General features: G+C 45.0%; 1 protein-coding gene across 1 annotated transcript in view; it reads left to right on the forward strand.

Moving 5' to 3' along the window:
- The first annotated feature begins 2,172 nt into the window (after positions 1-2,172).
- Positions 2,173-26,184, forward strand: part of AARS1 (alanyl-tRNA synthetase 1) — a 36,945-nt gene continuing 12,933 nt past the window's right edge. The window contains exons 1-13 of the mRNA XM_087729253.1: positions 2,173-2,315; positions 5,925-6,085; positions 8,071-8,259; positions 11,015-11,160; positions 14,135-14,326; positions 17,164-17,308; positions 18,286-18,431; positions 19,972-20,080; positions 20,871-21,021; positions 21,995-22,119; positions 22,804-22,948; positions 23,566-23,741; positions 24,541-24,654. Coding sequence (XP_087585379.1) covers positions 5,945-6,085; positions 8,071-8,259; positions 11,015-11,160; positions 14,135-14,326; positions 17,164-17,308; positions 18,286-18,431; positions 19,972-20,080; positions 20,871-21,021; positions 21,995-22,119; positions 22,804-22,948; positions 23,566-23,741; positions 24,541-24,654 — 1,779 coding nt within the window. The 5' untranslated portion in view covers positions 2,173-2,315; positions 5,925-5,944. The remainder of the gene's footprint in view (positions 2,316-5,924; positions 6,086-8,070; positions 8,260-11,014; positions 11,161-14,134; positions 14,327-17,163; positions 17,309-18,285; positions 18,432-19,971; positions 20,081-20,870; positions 21,022-21,994; positions 22,120-22,803; positions 22,949-23,565; positions 23,742-24,540; positions 24,655-26,184) is intronic.

The raw sequence follows: 26,184 nt of genomic DNA on the forward strand, positions 1-26,184 counted from the left end.
CTTTCTGGTGGAACCTCTTCTAACTAGTTCAGTAGATTTGACGAACCGGTTCTACCGAACTGGTGCGAACTGGTAGGAACCCACCTCTGTATGATACACTAAACAAATAGCAATAGCACTTAGACTTATCGTGTTTCCCCCCAAATAAGACAGGGTCTTATTTTCTTTTGACCCCCCCCCCCGAAATAAGCACTTGGCCTTATTTTCGGGGAGGTCTTATTACTTTTGAGGTGCAGGAGGCAGCGAGCGGGGTCACCTCATGGCTGCTGCTGTGTTGCAATATTTTCAGGGAGGGCTTATTTTTTGGGGAAGGCGCATGCGCTCAAAAGCCCGATTGGGCTTATTATCCGGGGAGGTCTTATTTTCAGGGAAACAGGGTATATACCGCTTCACGGTTCTTTACAGCCCTAAGCGGTTTATAGAGTCAGCCTCTTGCCCCCAACACTCTGGGTCCTCATTTGACCCACCTCGGAAGGATGGGAGGCTGAGTCAACCTTGAGCCTGGTGAGTTTGAACTGCCAAATTGCAGGCAGCCGGCAGTCAGCAGAATTAGCCTGTAGTACTGCACTCTAACCACTGGGCGGTGTTGACTTTTATTATCAAATGGAAAATTTGTACACCTTTATGATGTTTACTGAACTGCACCTGAGGGCAAAAGCAGAAATCATGGATGGAAGCTTCCTGAAGAGAGATCCTAAGGTGAAGTTTCCTGACAGTGAGAGGGAGCTGAGGTGGCGCAGTGGTTAAATGCAGCACTGCAGGCTACTTCAGCTGACTGCAGTTCTGCAGTTCGGCTATTCAAATCTCACCGGTTCAGGGTTGACTCACCTTCCATCCTTCCGAGGTGGGTAAAATGAGGACCCGGATTGTTGTTGGGGCCAATATGCTGACTCTGTAAACCGCTTAGAGAGGGCTGAAAGCCCTATGAAGCGGTATATAAGTCTAACTGCTATTGCTATTGCTAATTAATCAGTGGAATGTTGTGCCTTCAGAAATTGTGGGTGCTGCAACACTGGAGCTGGCTGGGGAATTCTGCATGTTGATGTCCATTCATCTTAAAGGGGTTAAGGTTGGGGGAAAAAACATCCTAGGGAAATACGGGAGTTACAATCAGGATTGTAGGGTGTGATTAAAAAAACCTCCATATAGGACCATATAAATTGAAGCTCCATCCATTTTTTTAAAATGAATTACACTTAAAAAAAGGTTGAGCTTTGATCCCACCCTATAAATCATTGTCTTGGCTTTTTTTAACCACACAATTGAGCATCCTTGCTTACATAATTCTGGCATAATTGTTAGCTGATTATCTGGGCTCCCACGTTCTGGATTTGGGATCCTTGATCTTTTTGTGTACAACATGCTACTTCACAACAGTTTTAGTTAAATATACATTCAATGTTTATGTGATCTTCAGTGCTGATTATTGTCATTCAGAATTTCTATTGTAGTTTTTATTTTACACAATGGGATGTTGTTTGCGCAATGCTTCAAGGGGCCTCAAAACAGACACACACACACAAAACACAAACTAATAAATCCACATTCACATTCCACGGAGCAGAATGTTCCAGGAAACATTTTATCTTATTTTTACTGACGTTGCAGAAAATGTTTTAAAACTCGCGCAGATAGATGCACGATTCCTTTTTTTGGTCATTTTTTTTTGAGAGATGGATTCTGCAAAATATTCAAAAGACTTATGTTCACATTAAAAAATTTTTTAAAAAATAGTGCATTTTAACGACGTGGTCCCTCCCCCAGCCTATATTATCCTACCCAACCAATCCCGCATTATTAACCACTCTCTGTAATTAGATCTTCCCATCCCCGCCTCCCGGGCCAGTCCCTTCTCTTAATGGCGGCCGCCATGCCGCCTTCATGCCCTTCCCCGGGAGGCCACGTGACCTCAGTTTCGCAGCCATTGCATCAGCCGGCCCAAATCCTCAATCTCAGCGTGCTGCAAATGCTGGCCTGTCGGCGTGACTCGGCCCCTTTGGAGTTGACGGACAAGACTTTGGACCAATCGTCACTCGCATTTTAAGCCTTTAGGCCAATAGGACGCGCGAGCTAAAGAAAGGCCCGCCCCCCCCGTCAGCTGCGTAGCGAAAGCGCCGTCGCAGCTGCGCGAAGCGACATCGCCGGTTGAAGGTAGGCTATTGGAGGGGGTCGTCTGAACGGAAAGAAATAAAATAAAGGCGTGTTTGTTCCACTCCGGCATCCTTTGTCTTGTTTTCCAGGCGCAAAAGGCGGCGGCGGCGGCGTCCTCCTCGGTGGTTTCCCCCCCCACCTTCCAGTCATTCAGGCACAACAAGGTAGGCTGGGCGGAGAAAAATGGGCTGAGTCCTTCAAGCGCACAATAAACGTGGTGGTGAGGCGGTTGTTTGCATGCATGTTGCACGATGAACCCTCTGTGCCTTTCTGTCCCTTTGCTCGAGCTCCCCACCTGTAAAAAGGAGCTGGGCTTAGGTTGCTGGTTTGGGGTGTCAGTGGCTTCAATGCCCCATGCTGGGTGTGTATATGTGTGTGTGTGTGTGTGTGTGTCTCAGTGGCTAAGACACTCAGCTTGTCGATCAGAAAGGTTAGCAGTTGGGTGGTTCGAATCCCTAGTACAGGTCTCCTGCATGAGCAGGGGGTTGATTTGATTGATTGATTGATTGATTACATTTATATGCCGCCCTTTCCCCCCCCCCCCAAGGGGACTCAGGGTGGCTCACAATTCAATCAGGGAAGGGGGTACAGACAGGGGGATAAAAAAGACAAGACATAACAATACAAAATTTAAAAACACACAACAACCTTACCATTCGAGAAGGGGGGCAAAAACTCTTTAGCCCCAGGCCTGTCGGAACAGCCAGGTTTTAAGGGCTTTGCGGAAGGCCTGGAGGGTGGTGAGGGTTCGAATCTCCACGGGGAGCTCGTTCCAGAGGGTCGGAGCAGCCACAGAGAAGGCTCTCCTCCGGGTGGTCGCCAGTCGGCATTGGCCGGTGGATGGAATTCGGAGGAGGCCTAATCTGTGGGATCTGATCGGTCTATTGGAGGTAATTGGCAGCAGGCGGTCTCTCAAGTACCCAGGTCCAATACCATGAAGGGCTTTATAAGTGACGACTAGCTGACCTCCAAGGTCCCTTCCAATTCTGTTACTGTTAGCGTTACCCTGTGTGTCTACAGAGCTTCTCAATCATCCAAGTCAGGGTTGTCCCAAAAGTGTGCTTTTTCCAAAAGAAAAATTGGACTTACTTGGGTTTTTTCCTTTTGAAAACGTTTCACTTCTCATCCAAGAAGCTTCTTCCGTTCTAACTGATGGAAATGGAAAGACTGCATGTCAACAAACAGACGACTGCAAAGAATATAAATCTTTCCATTAATTGGCGGTCAGTTAGAATGGAAGAAGGTGCAGCTTAATGAAAAGAAGGATAGCAACTGAGGGCAGGACAAGCAGCAACGGATGGAAACTAATCAAGGAGAGAAGCAACTTAAAACTAAGAAGAAATTTCCTAACAGTGAGAACAATTCATCAGTGGAACAAGTTCCCTCCATAAGTTGTGAATGATCCAACACTGGGTGTTTTTAAGAAGAGATTGGATAGCCATTTGTCTGAAATGGTCTAGAGTTTCTTGCCTGAGCAGGGGGTTGGACTAGAAGACCTCCAAGGTCCCTTCCAGCTCTGTTATTCTGCATTCCATTCTGTAAGCTCCTTGGATGGGAAGAGAAACGTCATCAAAGGAAAAACAAACAAACAAGAAAGACCAGTTTTTTGAGGGGGAAAAAACAAAAAAAGTACCTTGAGGCTCAGGGTGTCCAAGATAAATTTGATTTATGGCTAGCAGCACTGCAGCCATGGGTCAAAGTGACGTACTGTGTCTTAAAGCCCATTGTGCACCCCTTGTCCTAAAGTCGTAACATGGCTTCTTCTTAGCCTGTCCCTGGGACTTAGCCATTGTGGCTTGCCAATAGCAGTTTAAGGGGTGGCATCTCTTGTGAAGGGGTAGCATTTGGTATGTTACAGCAGTGGTCTCCAACCTTGGCAACTTTAAGACCTGTGGACTTCAACTCCCAGAGTTCCTCAGCCAACTGGCTGAGGAACTCTGGGAGTTGAAGTCCACAGGTCTTAAAGTTGCCAAGGTTGGAGACCACTGTGTTACAGGGAAACAAATCCACAGTTGTTGACTGACAGTTATTTGGCTTTTGTTCTAGGATTTATTAGATAAATTGAGTGTAATGTTTATTTAGAAATTGGTTTGGATGGTGAGTTAAATTGTGAATCTGGGTGGCCTTATACATCTCTTGCATAAATAAACACATAACGGTAAGTCTTCAAAGCTCGCTGGGTGATGGACCAATGGTGGAAGAGACGTTGATTGGTGAACCACTCGGAGGCACCTGGTTGGCATTGTACAAAACGAAAAGCCGGAATAAGGTGCACCTTTGCCTGGAGCAGAAGGACGGATTTGAAATCCAGAGGATTACAATATTCCTAAAGAACACTAGATTGCGGGAAATGTTGGCCACAAATCCACTTTGGCCAGTTGGACATTTCTCTTCTGCCAGTTATTTTGGGGAAACTGCATTTGTTTAAGCTGTTCGGCAAACCGGTCCTCTGCTGTGTAGGGAAGAGAATGTCTTATGTTTTTAACTTTTTCTCTGAAATTCAGAGGTTGCATTCATACAACGCCTTTAACTTGGGGACTGGAAGGATCCATTTCTGGTTTGAATCAAAGGCGAATCAAAACATTTCCCATCGCGCTGTATGTTAAATTAGCAATAGCAACAGCAGTTAGACTTATATACCGCTTCATAAGGCTTTCAGCCCTCTCTAAGCGGGTTACAGAGTCAGCATATTGCCCCCAACAACAATCCGGGTCCTCAATTTTACCCACCTCGGAAGGATGGAAGGCTGAGTCAACCCTGAGCCGGTGAGATTTGAACAGCCGAACTGCAGAACTGCAGTCAGCTGAAGTAGCCTGCAGTGCTGCATTTAACCCCTGCGCCACCTCCCCTCTCAAGCCCTCCGCACAATATCCTATAACTTCTTAGCCTCACCATTGGTAGGAGAGGGATTGGATCCCTTCTCCTCCTTGGTAGACACACTCACAATCGGGGTGACATTGTGCACAATGAACTTGAGTCGGCAACGGCCAAGTCTTTAATTCATCTATTAATAACTTTGTGCAACCCTAAGCAGTTGGTTGATAAAGATTTTGTTTTCTGCTCAACCTGTTCATATCAACTACCTTAGGAGTTTAACTTCTGATGTCAGTCAATGCCGGCGTAAATTTGATTACAAGGCCAGCAGCCATTGACAACTCAAAGTGGCCAATGCAGGTCGTCCTCGACTTACAACTTCATTTAGTGCCCGTTCAAAGTTAACCATGGCACTGAAAAATGGGACTTACGACCATTTTTCACAGTTATGACCTTTTCAGCATCCCCCATGGTCATATATGATCATAATTCCCAGGCTTGGCAACGACTCATATGTATGACTCTTGCGCTGTCCCGGGGTCACATGATCCCCTTTTACGACTTCCTGACAAGCAAAGACAGCGGGGAAGGCAGATTCACTTAGCAACCAGGCTACTAATTTTATCAACTGCAGCGATTCACAACTGCGGCAAGGAAGGTTGTAAAAAGGGGGCAAAATCCACTTAACGTACGTATGCCTCACTTAACAACATAAATTTGGGGGGGTCAGTTGTGATCGCAAGTCAAGGACTAGCTGTGTATCTAATGCTCCCTCCTCATCCTATTTTCTCCACCAAAACAGCCCTGGGAGGTAGGATGAGCTGAGAGAGAGTAGCCGACCCCAGATCACCAAGCCAGCTTTCATGCCTTAAGATGGGACTGACTTTTTATAACTTTTCCTTGCTTTCTTCAAATATGGTGTTTCTTTTTCCCACCTCTCTGTCTCTCTCTCTCCCCAGGGCTGAGCAGAGATCTCACAATGGAGACCCTGACGGCCAGTGAGATCCGTCAACGCTTCATCAATTTCTTTGTGGACCACCAACATACTTACGTACACTCGTCCGCTACCATCCCTCTGGATGACCCTACCCTGCTCTTCGCCAATGCTGGCATGAACCAGGTCAGTGATAATCAGGGGTGGGATTCTACCAGATCAGACCAGTATGTTCAATTTGTGCTTGGCTAGAGCCCTTTTACTTTTAATTTGCTCTTCCCCGGGCTTCTTTTGTAGTTGAGCTTCCACTTAAATCACACATGAAAGTCCTCCCCATCGAGTAGAAAATTCCCCGAGGAATTTATCTTTCCCACTTCGTAAACCAGAGAGGTGCTTCATTTAACACAGATACCTTGAATCACCCTTACTCCGTGTTGCAAAAGGATGGGGAATTGTGTGAAAGAAAAAATCTCTTTCTGACCTGTGGTTTTTTCCTTGGGAACAATGGAGTCTCCAGGCTTGAGATGTCCCAAATCTCCTCCTGTAGTGTATTGTAATCTTTCTCCTTATTTTTCTTAGCAGTATAGGCTATTCTCTCCTCTTCATTGTGTCCCATAGGTTTTGTAATGAGTTGTTTCTTACTGACCTGAAAGAATCGTTCTAATTCTTTATAGTATAGTATAGTCTTTATTGTCATTGTACAAAATAAATACAATGATTTTTTAAAATCCATTTAATATATTCCTTTTGTTTTAAAGCTTGAGGGTTCAATGTCCATCTTCCTCTCTTCTTTTTTTGCCCTTTCCATATTATTACAAGGGGATTATGATCTGCCCAGATATTTCGTATTCAGATCAATTTGGGTGAATCAGTAGCTCCGACGATCAATTGGGAACGAACTGGTCCGCTCCACCGATCAAGTAGACCAGCCCACTGCGCCCCCTTTGCGATTTACTTAACCTATATCTTCTCAGCTGAGTCGCGCCTCAGCTGTTTTCCTTTCCAGCACTAATGTGGAAGATAAATTTTCTCCACACTGCAAAGCACGTGATCACCTGACCGGTTGTTAAACTGGTAGGATCCCACCAGTGGTGATAATAGATGCCTATAAAGCAGAGGGAACCATACTCTCTTTTTCATAATTCAGGAATTTGGGGCCGACAAAAAAAATAGCAATATCACTTAGACTTATATACTGCTTTACAGTGCTTTTGCAGCCCTCTCTCTAAGTGGTTTACAGAGTAAGCCTCTTGCCCCCAACAATCTGGGTCCTCATTTTACCACCCTTGGAAAGATGGAAGGCTGAGTCAACCTTGAGTTGCTCAGAATCAAACTGCTGGCAGTGGGCAGAGTTAGCCTGCAATAGCACTTAGACTTATATACCGCTTCACAGTGCTTTTACAGCCCTCTCTAAGCAGTTTACAGAGTCAGCCTCTTTCCCCCAACAGTCTGGGTCCTCATTTTACTCACCTCAGAAGGATGGAAGGCTGAATCAACCTTGAGTCTGGTGAGGATTTGAACTGCCAAATTGCAGGCAGTCAGCAGAAGTAGCCTGCAGTACCGCACTCTAACCACTGCGCCACCGTGGCTCATGTTTAAAAAAAAATTTTTTTTTTTTAAGTTCTCAGCCTACTTTGCACGGAACTCCAGAGCTGAGTGTTAGGAATATAATTCTAACGGTTGGGTTGGCAATATATAAATCATGTAACAATGCTATACCTGTTTATTTAAAGCATACTGTAAAATGTGATTGGTTGCTGTTTTCCTCAATCGGCCAGAAGAGGGAGCCAGAATGTCTATTAGCTCTCTGTTTTGTTAGATGCTGGGCTGATCTGATCTGAGTGCCGTGAGCTATTGTAAGTTTTGCAACTGCTAGCAAACTTTGAATGCTGAACTGATTATATGATACTGGACTATGTTATTTGGATTATCCCTTCACTGAAAGACATTGATGACTGACTGTCTTATCGGTGTATGACTTGGACTGTTTGATGGACTCTGATACCTCTATTTCCACGAAAGTAAAAGCCTATTTAAACTGCAGTGTCTCTGTATGCTGGTTTGTGCGTTCTCCAACACAACTCTCACAACGCTTCTCTGAACATTCTCGTTCTCACAACGGGGAGCGTATATAACACTGAGAATTGTTTTCTTCTCCTTTGTTATCCCAGTTCAAGCCTATCTTCCTCAACACACTTGACCCTTCCCATCCCATGGCCAAGCTGACACGCGCCGTCAACACCCAGAAGTGCATTCGAGCTGGCGGCAAACACAACGACTTGGACGACGTGGGCAAGGATGTGTATCATCACACTTTCTTTGAGATGCTGGGCTCCTGGTCCTTTGGCGATTACTTCAAGGTACAGCGGGAGCCCAGCAGGAAGCTCTCGACCCGGGGATACGACGTAGGGTGGGTTGGGGCTTACCTTGGCTTGTTGCACAAAGAGTCCTTGTGCCTTTGGACCTCTTCAAATAAGGTTGGGAATTCTCTTGTGTAAATCTAGGAGAGCTCTTTGAAACTATAGTCACTTTTCAGTGCTGTTGTAACTTGGAGAGGTCTCTAAAAGAACTATGCTGTAAGTGAAAGACTACCTGTGTTTCATTGCTGTATATTAGTTTTCATTTGCTTTTAAAATACACGCTTTAAAATTGGAGTTTCTAGTTCGCATGAAGTTGGGATGAAAGGGAAGGACTGGATTTCTGCTTGTGTTTCCTAATCCCAATGATTATTATATGTATATTTTTATTAGACTAGAAATAGAATAGAATAGAGCATGGAGTGGAATAGAATAGAGCATGGAATGGAATAGAATAATGGAATGGAATAGAAATAGAATAGAATAGAGCATGGAATAGAATAGAATAATGGAATGGAATAGAAATAGAATAAAATAATAGAATGGAATGGAATAGAAATAGAATAAAATAGAGAATGGAATAGAATAGAGCATGGAATGGAATAGAATAGAATAATGGAATGGAATAGAAATAGAATAGAATAGAGAATGGAATAGAATAGAATAATGGAATGGAATAGAAATAGAATAAAATAATAGAATGGAATGGAATAGAAATAGAATAAAATAGAGAATGGAATGGAATAGAATAGAGCATGGAATGGAATAGAATAGAATAATGGAATGGAATGGAATAGAGAATGGAATGGAATAGAATAATGGAATGGAATAGAAATAGAATAAAATAGAGAATGGAATGGAATAGAATAGAGCATAGAATAGAATAATGGAATGGAATAGAGAATGAAATGGAATGGAATAGAGGAAATCTAGGAGAGCTCTTTGAAATTATAGTCACTTTTCAGTGCTGTTGTAACTTCGAGAGGTCTCTAAAAGAACTATGCTGTAAGTGAAAGACTACCTGTGTTTCATTGCTGTATATTAGTTTTCATTTGCTTTTAAAATACACGCTTTAAAATTGGAGTTTCTAGTTCGCATGAAGTTGGGATGAAAGGGAAGGACTGGATTTCTGCTCATGTTTCCTAATCCCAATGATTATTATATGTATATTTTTATTAGAATAGAAATAGAATAGAATAGAGCATGGAATGGAATAGAATAATAGAATAGAATAATGGAATGGAATAGAGAGCTCTTTGAAATTATAGTCAGCACTAGCAAAAATGGAACAGTGATCTGATATTGCATGCTTGGGATGTTGGTTACTCTACTGCTCAATCCTCCAAAAGAACAGAGGCAGCCTGATCATATTTCCAGACCCATCAAGTACAAGTAGTCGTTGACTTTGTGACCTGACAAATGCGCACATGACAAAAGCGTGCCGACAAACCACGGCGCTAAAATCGCGACGTCATCAACGCGCCGACAACAGCGCACTGACAGAAGCGGGATTTAAGGTTAGGGTTAGGTTTAGAGCACGCTTCTGTCGGCGCACTGTTGTCAGCGCACTTCAGCGCTCATTCGTCGGCGCGATTTGGAACTCGCGGTTTTGTCACCGCGGTTTCGTCGGGCGCGCTTTTGTCGGTGAACTGTTGACTTAACCACCACAATTAAACCCAAGTGTTTTGCTTAACAGCCATGGCTACAAAGGTCGTAAAATCGGGTGTGACTCACTTAACAGCTGCCTTGCTTAGCATTGGATATTCTGGCCCCGATTGTGGGCATAAGTGGAGGCTACCTGTCTCTACGATGGCTCGGTGTTGTTATTGCCGCATTTAGAAAAAAGGTGAAATGTGGAAAGAAAGGTGGCAGATAATCCTTCTGCCTGGCGAGACTTTCACAGTGTCAGCCTCTACATTGCTTGCTTGCTGTCGGCTGCTATAGTAACAGGGAGGGAGGGGGCTCATGGTATTTGGGGGGGGGGAATTAGTATTACTTAGGAGTTATCATGAAGGGAGTTTTGTTCTCACCATCTTCTGCGCATGCTGATGGCTCGAATTTGGGCTTAGTCAAGGTCATCCGTCTCTGCATACCAGCTGAATGCAGCCACTTGAAGATGCGCCCCACACAACACCTTTGGGAGTTGCAGATTCAGTGGTGGGATTCAGCCAGTTCGCATCTATTCGGGAGAACCGGTTGGTAACTTTCTAAGTAGTTCAGAGAACCGGTTGTTGGAAGAAATCTCCTTTTGTTTTTTCCCACTTTACAGGGCTAATCCTGTAAGGAAGGCAGGAAGGAAACATTCTGGTGTTGTTTCTAGCCTAATCTTTATTGCCCTGCTTACAGAAACTGCCTCTCCGATTAACCCTTATGACATTGGAACAGCTAAGGCGAAGCGTCCATCGACCTGAGTGACCTTGAGTTGGCCACGCCCACCCAGTCACATGACCACCAAGCCTCACCTACCCAGATAGTCATTAGGGCAGAGAACCGGTTGTTAGATTATTTGAATCCCACCACTGTGCAGATTGGACATTGGGTTGGGGTAACTGGGGGGTGGGAGGGTCTTGGGTAAACGTGTGATATGTCCACCCTCACGCTTTTTTTGCTTCAGATCCTGCTTCACTTTAGCTGTTGTCATTCCACGTCCAGTAAAAGTCCCTTTATCTCTATTCAAACGGGAGTTGGGGGTTTTCTTTCTTGGGTACTGAATGAGGCAACGCCTGACGCCCAGCCCTGTTTTTCACTACCCACTCAGGAACTGGCTTGCAAGCTTGCCCTGGACCTGCTCACCAAAGAATTTGGCATCCCCATCGAAAGGCTCTACGTGACTTATTTCGGTGGCAACGAGGCAGCCGGCTTGGAACCCGACTTAGATTGCAGACAAATTTGGCTAGATCTCGGGTGAGTTGGGGGTTTACCCAGGAAATTCTTCCTTCACTGTCAGAAAGCAGCCTAAAATCCCTCCCAACAGAAACAAAGGGGGTTAAAGGCCAGGCAAGGAGGTGTAAGAGAGATCACATCTCTAAGTCTTTCCAAACTCTAGTCCCGTGATGGCGAACCTATGGCACGCGTGCCAGAGGTGGCACACAGAGCCCTCTCCGCTGGCACGCGCACCGTTCCTCCAGGTCAGATCTGCCTGGCGTTTCTTTTGTGAGCTTCTGTTTCCCTGCAAACGACAAAACAGAAGCTCGCGGAAGAAAAAGATCTTGCCTCTTGCCACGCTGCCAGTGTTAGGATGCCCCGCCTCTCACCGGCCAGCTGGTACTTCAGGTGTCTGCTGTGCATGCATGCATGTCCGTGCAAGCGTGCATTTGCACATGCGCACACCTTTCACTTTGGGTGTGCGCGCCGTTTGGGCACTCGGTTTCTAAAAGGTTCACCATCCCTCCTCTAGTCTGTGCCTTAAGTTTCCCCTTTCTTTACATCATGCCAAAACTCTTGTGCTCTAAGAAAAATAAATAAACCGGGAATAAATTTAACAAGTTTCAGGTTTGTTGTTACTTTTGAATTAAGAGTTGTGATTTAGAAGCAAGTTTACTTTGGTGCAGCGCTTCTTAAGGTGTATTCCCAAGACCTCTGTGAAATCGAGATTATTTGCCGTGTTTAAAAATAATAGTGCCTTAAAATCCCATCACTCTTTTTAGAGTCATCCATGCTTTTTAAAAGTGGGAAGGGATCCTAAAGGGAAAAAAAATTAAGAAATGTGGCCTTCCAGCTTCAGCGTACCTTGGAGGAAGCTAACTATCTTGACCCCTTCCAGTCAGGCTTCAGGCCCGGTTACAGCACAGAAACCGCTTTGGTCGCATTGACCGATGATCTCTGGAGAGCCAGAGATGGAGGCCACGCATCCATCCTGGTTCTCCTTGACCTCTCAGCGGCTTTTGATACCATCGACCATGGTATCCTTCTGCGACGACTGCGGGAGGTGGGGGTGGGCGGCACTGTTCTGCAGTGGTTCTCCTCCTACCTCTCGGACAGGTCGCAGTCGGTGTCGGTGGGGGGGCAGAGATCGCCCCTGAGGCCCCTAACTTATGGGGTGCCACAGGGGTCGGTCTTATCCCCCCTGCTGTTTAACATATACATGAAACCGCTGGGCGAGATCATTCGGAGGCACGGGATAAAATACCATCAATACGCGGACGATACACAGTTGTATCTGTCCGCCCCGTGCCAACTCAATGAAGCGGTGGACGTGATGAACCGGGGTCTTGAGGCTGTTAAAGACTGGATGAGAGCTAACAAACTGGTACTCAACCCGGACAAGACCGAGTGGCTGTTGTGTTTTCCTCCCAACAATTTGGCTGACATTCCATCGCTCAGGCTGGGGGGTCAAAATTTATAGCCCTCAGACAGGGTCCGCAACTTGGGAGTCCTCCTGGACCCACAGCTGAGTTTTGACCACCACTTATCAGCTGTGACCAGGGGGGCATTTGCCCAGGTTCGCCTGGTGCGCCAGTTGCGGCCCTACCTGAACCGGGAGGCCCTCACAACAGTCACTCGAGCCCTTGTGATCTCTAGGCTGGAATACTGCAATGTGCTCTACATGGGGCTGCCCTTGAAGAGCATCCGGTGACTTCAGCTAGTCCAAAACGCAGCCGCGCGAGTGATTGTGGGCGCACCACGGTTCGCCCACATAACACCGATCCTCCGTGAGCTGCGCTGGCTACCTGTTGGTCTCCGGGTGCACTTCAAGGTCCTTCTTACCACCTATAAAGCGCTCCATGGTAGTGGATCTGGATATTTGAGAGACCGCCTTCTGCCAATTACCTCCCTGCGTCCCATCAGATCGCACAGGGTAGGCCTCCTCCGAATTCCATCCGCCAGTCAGTGCCGACTGGCGACTACGCGGAGGAGAGCCTTCTCAGTTGCAGCCCTGACGCTATGGAACAATCTCCCCGTGGAGATCCGTACCCTCACCACCGTCCAGGCCTTCCGCACAGCCCTCAAGATCTGGCTATCCCGTCAGGCCTGGGGATAAGACTTTACTCTCGCCCCTCCCGAATGTTGAATGAATGTTGGGTTTTTATTGCTAATTATTTTTATTCACATTTTCTTTTTGTGTTTTGTCCTGCACTCCCTTCCCCTATCATTGTAAGCCGCCCTGAGTCCCATCAGGGAAAAGGGCGGCCTATAAATGATAATAAAATGAAGAAAAAAAAATGAAAGAAACGTTGGTTTAGTGGAAAGCAAGCCATTCAGAAACCACAGCTTGATCATCTGGCTTGCTTCTCATATTGGATGTTTTAAACCACCATTTTTACCAAGAATCTCCCAAAATGGTTTATTATTCGGCTGCACAAAATAAAAAGAAGGGAGCGTTATCCCAGCTGATGGGGTGTTCCTTGTCAGTATTTATAGTTTTCAAATAGCCCTTAGTTTTGATGGTGTGATGACAATATTACTTTAAAAAAAAACTTGCTAAGTGAACTTCAAATACCAACTTTCCTAACCTCGTGCATCCCATCTGTGATGGGACTACAGTCCTTGGAATTTCGTGTTCCCAGGGTCACATCTGGAGGGGACAAAAGTGGAGGGGAATAGCACTAGCACTTAGACTGATATACCGCTTTACAGCCCTCTCTAAGCGGCTTACAGTGTCAGCCTCTTTCCCCCAACAATCTGGGTCCTCGTTTTACTGACCTCGTAAGGCTGAGTCCACCTTTTTAGCTGGTCAGAATCAAACTCCTGGCAGTGAGCAGTGAGTTAGCTTGCAATACTACCTTCTAACCATTGTGCCACCATGGCGCTGGCTATTCAAGATTTTCAAAGCTGTTTGAAAATGCTCTGGGCTCCTAATTAATCCAGAGCACCGAAGTTATGACTTGTGGGCTCTTTCTTCACTCTTGTTATTCATGGAGCTTTTTTTCTCTTTTAGTCTGGCAGAGAGTAAGATCCTTCCAGGCAGCATGAAGGACAACTTCTGGGAAATGGGTGACACCGGGCCCTGTGGCCCTTGCAGCGAGATGCATTACGACCGGATCGGGGACCGAGACGCTTCCCACCTTGTCAATCAAGATGATCCCAATGTGCTCGAGATCTGGAATTTGGTGTTCATACAGTTCAACAGGTGATGCTGGAATTGGATTTCCTTTTGCTTGAGATTTCCCAGCTGTGGGTTTTCCAGTCAGAGGAAGAGCGCTGAAGAATTCCACCCCCGCATTTATATTTATACATATACATGCGTGATATATTTGTTTTACCTACGAACAGGTAGTCCTCGACTTCCGACCACAGTTGAGCCCACAATTTATGTTGCTAAGTGAAACATTGGCCCCATTTTGCGACCTTTCTTGCCACAGTTGTTAAGGGGTGTTAACAATTGGTGTATTTTTTAAACTTTTTTTTTTGTTACATATTTTAACTTTTTTTATAAACACAGTATTGTCCGGTTTCCCCCCCCCCCGCCTTTACATTTTCTTTTATGCGCAGTTCGTTTTACATCATATTTTCATTTTACATTTCAGTCATCTTGTTTTCATCCCATATTCTCCCGCTTAGTTTTAGTTTCTTCTTAATAGATAAACAACATCATTACTTGCCTCTCTGAATTAATCAAATTTAACATATCATTTCCATCTGTTATTCTGTTTTACTCTTAATAACATATATCCTCAAATTTAATTTGGTACAGTGAACATTTCATTTTATTAATTATTCACAAGTAATTCTATTAATCTATTTCCCTCCCATCATATTGAATATATACCGTGGGCTGTATTTACCAAATTTCATTCTATTCTACTAGTAAATCCTTTTCTTTCTTTCCTCCTAACAACCATTTTGTCTTAGTCTCTCAGGAACTTCACTTCTCTCATATTCTCTTCTCTCCACCCATTTACCTAGTTTTTTCTTTTTCTTAAATCAGTTTTTTTATTTTTTATTTTTTTTAAAACATACAAGATACACACAAACAAAACTTAGACATAAACTACATTTACACAATACATTGGAACTTCACCTTCCTTCTTATAGCAGTTCCAAATCGGTACAATTCTCCTGATTTTATTTCCCCTTCTAATATATTTGAGTTTCACCATTTTTAACCCTCTTATTTTACTCATCTATCTAATATATTGGGTGATTACCTCTAATAGGTTTCAACACTCTTGAATGCATATATACATGGTAATCCTACTTAAACTTCTATTTTTGGGTTTTATTGTCTTCTTTCATTGACTCGTGTTTCTTTCCTCCATTCACCTATACCATTTTCTTTTCTTTTTCTTAATCTTAAATGTTTTTTCTTTCCAATCTTTTTTCTCCTTTTTAATTGTTGTTTTAGTATCTCTCCCAAATCCCCCCCCCCATCACCTTTCCCCATTCATCCCACCTTTGCTATTTAACTTTCCCTTTTGTGGGGGGGCGGGGATTAACAATTGTTATATTAGTAACACAATTATTAACATGGTATATTAAGACCTTATCTGGCTTCCCCATTGACCTTGCTTATCAAGAGTCACAAAAGGCGATCACATGACCCCCCAGGACACAGCGACCGTCATAAGTACATGCCAGTTGCCAAGTGTCTGAATTTTGATTACTTGAACCTAGGGATCTTGCAATAGTCGTAAGTGTGAAAAACGGTCCTAAGTCACTTTTCAGTGCTGTTGTAACTTCGAGAGGTCTCTAAAAGAACTATGCTGTAAGTGAAAGACTATCTGTGTTTCATTGCTGTATATTAGTTTTAATTTGCTTTTAAAATACACGCTTTAAAATTGGAGTTTCTAGTTCGCATGAAGTTGGGATGAAAGGGAAGGACTGGATTTCTGCTTGTGTTTCCTAATCCCAATGATTATTATATGTATATTTTTTATTAGAATAGAAATAGAATAGAATAGAGCATGGAATGGAATAGAATAATAGAATAGAATATTGGAATGGAATAGAAATAGAATAGAGAATGGAATAGAATAGAATAATGGAATGGAATAGGATAGAAATAGAATAGAATAGAGAATGGAATGGAATAGAATAGAGCATGGAATGGAATAGAATAGAATATTGGAATGGAATAGAAATAGAATAGAATAGAGCATGGAGTGGAATAGAATAGAATAGGATAATGGAATGGAATAGAAATAGAAATAAAATAGAATAGAGCATGGAATGGAATAGAATACTGGAATGGAATAGAAATAGAATAGAATAGAGCATGGAATAGAATAGAATAAAGGAATGGAATTGAAATAGAATAGAATAGAGAATGGAATAGAATAGAATAATGGAATAGAAATAGAATAGAATAGAGAATGGAATAGAATAGAATAATGGAATAGAATAGAATAGAGAATGGAATAGAATAGAATAATGGAATGGAATAGAATAGAAATAGAATAGAATGGAATAGAATAGAATAGAATAATGGAATAGAAACAGAATAGAATAGAGAATGGAATAGAATAGAGCATGGAATAGAATAGAATAATGGAATGGAATAGAAATAGAATAGAGAATGGAATGGAATAAAATTGAATTCAATTCAATTCTTTGTTGGCCAAGTGTGATTGGACACATAAGGAATTGCTCTCAGTGTACATAAAAAGACAAGATACATTCATCATGAATCCTAAGGTACAACACTTAATGATAGTCATAGGGTACAAATAAGCAATCAGGAAACAATCGATATCAATATAAATCATAAGGATACAAGCAACAAAGTTACAGTCATACAGTCATAAGTGGGAGGAGATGGATGATAGGAACGATGAGAAGACTAATGGTAATAGTAATGCAGCCTTAAGTGAATAGTTTGACAGTGCTGAGGGAATTATTTGTTTAGCAGAGTGATGGCGTTCGGGGGGGGGGGGAACTGTCCTTGTGTTTAGTTGTCTTGGTGTGCAACGCTCTACAGCCTCGTTTTGAGGGTGGGAGTTGAAACCATTTTTCTTCTTCTGGGGCCAGAGAGGCTGATGGGACCTTGAAGCCACTGCCGAAGAAGAGCATCGACACCGGGATGGGGTTGGAACGGCTGGTGTCCGTGTTGCAGAACAAAATGTCCAACTATGACACAGATCTTTTCGTGCCTTATTTTGAGGCTATTCAGAAGGTACATCCCAAGTTCGGGGCAGGTCGGTTTGTCTATACATGGTTCAGCCTGTGGCTAGCATAGCTCAGGCCTTTTGGAACAATGCAGTGTCACAGTGGAGTTGCCATGGTAACGGCTTCACAGTACTTCACAAGGGGGCTCCCTATGGTAAGGGGGGACATTAGAAATTATGTTTTAGCAATAGCAGTTAGACTTATATACTGCTTCATAGGGCTTTCAGCCCTCTCTAAGTGGTTTACAGAGTCAGCATATCGCCCCCACAGTCTGGGTCCTCATTTCACCCACCTCGGAAGGATGGAAGGCTGAGTCAACCTTGAGCTGGTGAGATTAGAACCGCCGAACTGCAGATAACAGTCAGGTGAAGTGGCTGCAGTACAGCACTCTAACCACTGTGCCACCTCAGCTCTAATGTTTTGTCGGGACATTTTTCCCCTATAAATAAATACCCGGGCAATGCCAGGTTATCGGCTAGTAGTACATACTGTATTTTTGGAGTATGAGACGCACCGGAGTATAAGACTCACCAAGATTTTGAAGAGGCAATGTTTTAAAAAAAGATTTTGCACTCTGCAGACCTCCCCAAAACGGCCCATTTTTCACAAAACCGGGCCTGATTTTTGTCAAAAAAAAAGAGGTCATGCATAGCCCTTAGAAGGCTTATAGAGTGCTCATGGCGGCCGGGTGGGGCATAATTTAGCAAAAAACTGTCCGCTTTTCGCTCGTTTTTGCCCTTTCCAATCCCCAGGAGCACTCTTGACAGCCTCCTAAAGGCTATGCATGGCCATTTTGGTGGAGGGGGCAGGATTTCGGGAGGCAAAAAATGCTGTATTCAGTGTATAAGACGCACCCAGATTTTCAGCCTCTTTTCTGAGAGAAAAAGGTATGTCTTATACTCCGAAAAATACGGTAATAAGTAAATACTGGCACTGGCTCACATTCATGGAAATTTCTGCTTCCACTCCTTTTTTTTTTCATAGGGCACTGGCTGCCGACCTTACTCCGGGCAGGTTGGCGAGGAAGATGTTGATGGCATAGATATGGCTTACCGAGTCCTGGCTGACCACGCCCGAACCATCACCATAGCCCTTTCAGATGGGGGGAGACCTGATAACACCGGCAGAGGGTGAGGCTGCCTATAATTCCCTGGGGCGAAGCCTGGATAAAACCAAAGGGGATTCCTTGAAATGGAACTGAGTTGCAGGGACCCCCTTGGAAGCTTTCCCCCCCAATGCAGTTGTCCCCAACCTTTCCGGCTTGGCAACCCAGCGGAGGAGGGGGGAGAAGGGATGCTTCCATGCGAGTGGCAGGTATGGGCACTAGAGGTGGTATTCAGCAGGTTCTGACCAGTTGTGGAGAACCGGTAGCGGAAATTTTGAGTACTTTGGAGAACCAGTAAATACCACCTCTGGCTGGCCCCACCCGATTTATTCTCTGTCTTCCAAATCCCAACTGATCAGGAGGGAATGGGGATTTTGCAGTGTCCTTCACCTGGAGTGGGGAGGGAATGGCGATTTTAAGGTATCCTTCCCCTGTCATGCCCAACAAATTATGCCATGCCCACCAAGCCATGCTCACAGAACTGGTAGTAAAAAAATTTGGATCCCGACAGAGGGTGGGGCTGACGTCACTTCGATACGACATGCAATCTTGGCGCTCCAGGATTGCTGTCGATATCTCTGTTGCTGGATGGTCCTTTTTAGATCTAAACTGTTCTGTAGGAACGGTGACAGAGAAGGGCACGTCCTGCTGATCTCAGGGGCATCACAAAGCCCCTGATCGATCCAGGAGAAGCTCTTTTTTCCAGCTACAAGAGAAGCAGCCATTGAGGCTGCAGAAGGTTGGGACAGACCCCTGAAACGGAAGCAAAACAGGAGAGAGTGTGTGTCGAAATGGTGAGAATTTTTTTTACTATTAAAGAACAGAAAACCCCAAAAGACTTAAAGTTAAAATAAAATTGAAGACAGAAGAAAGAAAATTAACCCTGGGTTAAAACTATTGTGTTATCTTTTCCCCTTTAATTTTGTTTGTTTTCTATGGATGGACTTTTTACAAATGCCTCTTACTTTTAAACTGGACTGGTCTTCTTTTTATACTTTCCCCATTTTTTGTATTCGTGGATTAAAAGTCTCTTTCATACATATTTAGAATACCTTGTGTAAAATTGAGAAACAATAGTGATAATCAAACAAATGAAGCATAATAATAATGTATACAAAGATATTTGATTGACAATATGTGATTTTTGATAAAGTTCAAGTGATGACTGTGGAAAGGACGCAGAAAGACCTTGTTACCAACCGACACACTGTACGTAGTTGGAGAGGTTTTTATGTTACATGTTTTGTTTGTTTGTGTTTTTTTGAAAATAAAAATTTTATTTTTTAAAAAAAAATTTGAATCTCACCACATGGGCACGGGTGCATGCGTGCTGCTCACCCAAACAGCTGCTCATGTAAGCACAAGCACCTGCTGCTTGGGCAAATGGGGCTACAAACACACACTTACTTTGCCTTTTGCGGCCCGGTTCCTGGCTGTGGCCCCGGGGATTGGGGACCTCTTTCCTAATGTACTCGTAGTCAGTTCTCTCTGTGTCTCAAGTGTTTTCAGAAATATGACTAGTCGGAATGTAAAACAGATTTTCCCCTCCTGTTCCTTAACTGCAGGTATGTTCTGAGGCGCATCCTCCGACGTGCTGTGCGCTATGCTCACGAGAAGCTCAATGCTCCCAAGGGATTTTTCGCCACACTGGTCGATGTGGTGGTTCAGTCCCTGGTAATCCTACTCTCGTATTTTGCTCTTGAGCAGTTGTCCTCCTGCCCTCTAGTTAGAAGAGAATAGAGCCACTGGAATTCTGGGAGTTGTAGCCTCCACACTACCTGGAAAGCATCAGTTGTGGCCAACCAGTGGCCAGCGGAGTGGGTAGCAGATTCAGACAGTGAGAAAGTTGGGGAGGAACATGAGCCAGTCCTGGAGTCTGGGGGAGGCTCTGATGAGGGCTCTGTGTCGGAGGCAGAGAGGGGGCCAGAGCTGTATGCCAGTTATCAGCTGCCTTCAGAGTCAAACATCAGTAAGGCAGACTAACAGCTGGAGCCTGTTCCCAGTATGCACCTGCACAGGGCTGCCAGTAGAAGGGGACAGCTAAAGAGCAGGGGTCGACTTGGGAGTAAGGCCACAGGTGGACAATGAATCGCCCCTCCCAGAGGAAATAAAAGAGGAGTGAAAGGGGAGTGGAATTTGCAGGAGACAATTAGTTCAATTAATTGGCTCGTGACTCTCCGAGACTCCTTGCCAAGTTTTGCAGATATTGGCCTGGCAGCTCTCCAAGCCAGATAAGGTCTGTGACTGTAAATCCTCCCTTGAAAGACTTTGCTGGATGTGAATGAGCAGAATTCACAGCAAATTAATAAAAGGGTTTTTTGTTGGGACAAGGAGTTTGCTTCATGCTCTCGGGAAGCCTGGGTCAGAACAGCATCAGGGAAGGCTGCTCCTCACCCTTCTCTAAGAGGCATGCATGGCTGAGCAGAGGAGATGACCTCCCTTCACTGAATCCTCTTCCTCTCAGGGTGGAGCCTTTCCCGAACTGACAAAAGATCCAGACATGGTGAAAGATATTATCAATGAAGAGGAGGTGCAGTTCTTGAAGACACTCAACCGAGGACGCCGCATTCTTGACAGGAAGATTCAGAGCTTGGGAGACAATAAAATAATCCCTGGTATGTAACATGTTACCCTTCCCATTAAGAGTCCCCATTAATTCTAAAGTCACACATCTCAGGGTAGTTTTTCGTCTCTTAAAAGGTCTCTTGTTATTATAACATACGGTAGGGCTGGATAGGAACCTGTCAGATCTGCCTCAATCTGATCCCTTAGGAAAGAAAAACCCTCGACTCCCGTTTGATTGAAATGAAAGGTACCATATTTTTCAGAGCATAAGACACACCTTTTTCCCTCAAAAAAGAGGGTGAAAATCTGGGTGCATCTTATACACTGAATACAGCATTTTTTGCCTCCCGAAACCCCGCCATCTTCACCAAAATGGCCATGCATAGCTTTTAGAAGGCTTTCAGAGAGCTCCTGGGGGCTGGGGAGGGCAGATTTTGCTCCCCAACCCCCAGGAACAGTATAAGCCTCCTAAAGGCTATCCATGCCCCTTTTTTGACAAAAAACCGGGCCCGTTTTTGCAAAAAGTGGGCTGTTTTTTGCTCGTCCCCCCTGAGCACTCTACAAGCCTCCTAAAGGCTATTCATGCCCTTTTTGCGGGTGGGGGGAGGGAGGGACCGGGCCGTTTTGGGAAGTTTGCAGAGTGCAAAAACTTTTAAATTTGTCTCTTCAAAACCTTGGTGCATCTTATACTCCGAAAAATAGGGTACTTTTACTAAAAGATGCTAGTTGCAGTGAAGTCAGGGGGAATCTAAGTTTCTCATACATCAATACAGAACTGTCCCCATCCATCCCTTCATGGCTAGTCCAAATCCAAGCAATGCAATGCCACCAAGCTGCTTTGGGAACGCTGAGGGTTTGGGGCTGGTAACTTTCCATACTCAGGGTAAACGGCCTTGAAGAATTTCCACACTCAGGGTAAATGCCCTTGAAGAGAAAGGGAAGCTCAGCTGTTAGACAGGATGACCCACAAAGAATATTCCTTTTACAGATGGAGATCTTTTCATGACAATTTCTTCCTTTCAGGTGACACAGCCTGGCTCCTATATGACACGTATGGTTTCCCAGTGGATCTCACCGGGCTAATTGCGGAAGAGAAGGGATTAAGAGTCGACATGGAGGCCTTCGAGGAGGAAAGGAAGACCGCTCAGGTAGGGCTTTGGCTGCTGCTGACCCTTATCTCAAACTTAACAGGGCATCTGTATAGGCGGCTCTTGACTTACAATTATTCATTCAGTGACCAAAGTTAGAGGTGACTTTGAGACAGATGACTTTTTATTAGTTTATAATATAAAATACAAAAGAAAATAGTAGGAAAATAAGGGAAGGGAGGGACGCGGTGGCTCAGTGGCTGAGACACTGAGCTTGTCGACCAGAAAGGTCAGCAGTTCAGCGGTTTGAATCCCTAGCGCCGCATAACGGAGTGAGCTTCCGTGACTTGTCTCAGCTTCTGCCAACCTAGCAGTTCGAAAATACGTAAAAAATGCAAGTAGAAAAATAGGAACCATTTTTGGTGGGAAGGTAACAGTATTCCGTGTGCCTTTGGCATTTAGTCATCCTGGCCACATAATCACAGAGACGTCTTTGGACAGTGCTGGCTCTTCGGCTTTGAAACGGAGATGAGCACCGCCCCCTAGAGCCAGGAACGACTAGCACATATATGCAAGGGGAACCTATACCTTTAAGGGAAGGGAATAGTGTAGGTCAAAGGGGAAAAAAGAAAGAAAAGGCATTGACTTCCAACTTCCTTTGGTGCAGTAGAATATGATAATAGTATCGAACCTCAACTTCATCCCTTAAGCCAACCTTCATGTTTGGGTTTGTTTCATTTCCAGCTGAAGTCCCAGGGCAAGGGTGGTGGTGATGAAGACCTCATCATGTTGGACATCTATGCTATTGAAGATCTCCGTGCCAGAGCTCTGGAACCCACCGACGACTCCCCAAAATACAACTATCGGTCGGATTCAGACGGTTTCTATGGTGAGCTCCAGGCCATTTTTTTTAGTGCAGCATCTTCTGCCCATCCAGAGCCAACATATTTTCATAGATATCTAAAACACCTTCAGATGAGTAGGGACTTGCAGACAATACATTCTGGGAATTGTACCCCAACACATCCAGTTGAAGGCTGGCCATTGAATGGTCTCTTCTGCCAATGTTGATGCCGTCCTTGCCCATCTTTCACATGGTCCTTGTGTCAGATTTCCTAAAGATGCCCTAATTGATTCATAAGCATCGAGTCAAGTTTTAAATACAAAACCGGTGATTTATTAGGAGCTCCATTAGGCAAGATCTGTTCGCAGTCAAGCCTGTGCTTTGCTTGATTTCCTTCTGAACTTTACCCCTGTTCCTTCCCTCCCCTCAGTCTGTGTCATAAATCACATTACCCTATAGATGCACCCCTCCCAAACCGGCTGCAGTAATCTGAGATCCGACTCCAGCCGAACAGTATGCATGGAATGCACTCCCCCCTCATTCTGTCCCCATGACAACACTGAAGAGTTGTTGGAACCTTGTTGGTTCCTGATGGGATACGAAGCTCACCTGACCTTTTTTTTCCCCCCACCTCTATTGGGGTGTTTCGTTTTGACCTACAGAATTTGGTACCCCGGGAGCCACAGTGAAAGCTATCCGACGGGACAAGACCTTTGTGGATGAAGTTCACACAGGCCAAGAATGTGGGATTGTACTGGACCAGACCTGTTTCTACGCTGAGCAGGGTGGACAGATCTATGACGAAGGCTACTTAGTTAAAGAAGACGGCGCAGAAGATGTAGGTCGGCCAATTAGATTTGGTGGGAGGGCTTGGTGGACAAATACGCCATCCTCCTCCCCCTTAATGCCTGCTGACTAGCAAGTTGGAGGATCATGTTGTGGCCCACCAATGGCCAGTGGAGGAAGTTGGGGAGGAACATGGACCAGTCCTGGAGTTTGGGGAAGGCTCTGATGAAGGCTCTGTGTCAGAGGCAGAGAGAGGGCCAGAGTCCTCCAACATTTATCAGCTGCCTTCGGAGTCAGAGATTAGTGGGGCAGACGAACAGCTGGAGCCTGTTCCCAGTGTGCGCATGTGCAGAGTTGCCAGAGGAAGGGAACAGCTAAAGAACAGGGCTCTCCTTGAGAGTAAGGATACAGATGGACGATGAATGGCCCCTTCCAGAGAAAATAAAAGAGGAGCGAAGGGGGAGTGGAGTTTGCAGGAGACAATTAGTTTGCCTAATTGGTTCATGACTCTGAGACTCCTTGCCAAGTTCTGCAGATATCAGCCTGGCAGCTCTCCAAGCTAGATAAGGTCTGTGACTGTAAATCCTCCCTTGAAAGACTTTGCTGACTGTGAATGAGCAGAATTCACAGGAAATTAATAAAAGGCTTTTTTGTTGGGACCAGAAGTTTGCTTCATGCTCTTGGGAAGCCTCGGTCACAACAGATCACAGTCGGATTTTCAATCTAGTAAGAGGTGACCGGAACAGGTTCTAGATCTAGCATGCTTTTGGCTCGTTGGGATCGGTCTTGTTATCAATTTCCTGGGTTGATTTGATGGACCACGTCCGCTGACTCTCTTCTTTGCTTTGCAGAGGACGGAATTTACGGTGAAAAACGTACAAGTCCGAGGAGGTTACGTGCTCCACGTGGGCACAGTCTACGGGAGCCTGAAGGTGGGAGATTTTGTCGGCTTGTTTATTGATGAGGTGAGTGACTCAAGAAGGGAAGAAGGTTAAAGAAATTTGGATTGGATTCTTCCATCTAATCCTTTTCTTATGGTCAAACCAGGATTAAAATTGGATGCACTAGCCCAGAGTACCCCAAGCTTTCCGGCTTTGTGGGGAAAGGAGAGGGTATGTGTTAGGAAAGCTCCCCATTGGGAGAGAGAGTGTGTTCAGAGAAGCGTTGTGAGAGTTGGGTTGGAGAACACACAAACCAGCATACAGAGACACTGCCGTTTAAATAGACTTTTATTTTCGTGGAAATAGAGGTATCAGTCCATCAAACAGTCCAAGTCATACACGGATAAGACAGTCAGTCATCAATGTCTTTCAGTGAAGGGATAATCCAAATAACATAGTCCAGTATCATATAATCAGTTCAGTACTCATAGCAGTTGCAAAAACTTACAATAGCTCACGGCACTTTCTAACAGCCAGCTTCCAAAACACTCAGATCAGGTCAGCCAGCATCTAATAAACAGAGAGCTAATAGTCATTCTGGCTCCCTCTTATGGCCGATTGAGGAAAACAGCAACCAATCCCATTTTACAGTATGATTTAAAGAAACAGGTACAGCATTGTTACATGATTTACATATTGCCAACCCAACCGTTAGATTATATTCCTAACAGTATGGTTCCATGTGAGCGACTGGCAAGCCTGCATGTGTAGTTCCATTTGCACGAGTAGCAGGCATACATGCCCATTGTGCAAATTTCTTCTGACCCAGCTCCCCAAACATGACAAGCCCTCTGAAGTGAACTCAAAGATTCCTTCATTAGGAGCGCCAGTAGCCCTGGCACAAAGTTTCTCTCTCATCACAGGCTAACAAGTCCATCCGGCTGGAAGATGAATAGTTGTCTGCCACATCTATTCATCTCCGCCCCCTGCCTTTTATCCCCAGAACTAGGGTGGGGCTTCGGTAGCACCGTTGGCTCTTCCATCCCAAGGATCGGCCCATAGATTTCCACTCCTCTCCTCTCCTCTGCCTTCTGCGTATCTGTGTGTCAGGCACTGGACGGAGATGTTCCTCCTTTTCCTTATCAGCCACCTCCAGACCTGGGGGCTGTTGACTCTCCATCTGAGAACTGACGGATGGCCCAGGCTCCGCCTCTTCCTCTATCTCTGACAGCTCCATTCCCTCTTCCCCCTCGGAGCTCCCGGGTTTCCCTGATGCTGACCCTGACTCCCATGCCGCCTCCTCTGATTCCCCTCCAGCAGCTGACAGGCCACAACAAAATCGAGTGTGCATGCACGCACTCGCCTGCTGCTCATATAAAGTGAGGGTGCTCGCCCACCACAGCCCAGTAGTGGGGTACAGCCCAGGGGTTGGAGACCCCTGTGTCGACACTCAGTGTTGTCATGGGGACAGAATGAGGGGCAGTGCATTCCACGCATACTGTCGGCTAGAGTCGGATCTCAGATTACTGCAGCCGGTTTGGGAGGGGTGCATCTATAGGGTAATGTGATTTATGACACAGATGAGTGGAGGGAAGGAACACGGGGAAAGTTCAG

Source organism: Thamnophis sirtalis, unplaced genomic scaffold (genome assembly GCF_051295495.1).
Source record: "Thamnophis sirtalis isolate CommonGarterSnake01/CBP01778 unplaced genomic scaffold, rThaSir2_p1.2 scaffold_14, whole genome shotgun sequence".
In the NCBI taxonomy this organism is placed as follows: Eukaryota; Metazoa; Chordata; class Lepidosauria; order Squamata; family Natricidae; genus Thamnophis; species Thamnophis sirtalis.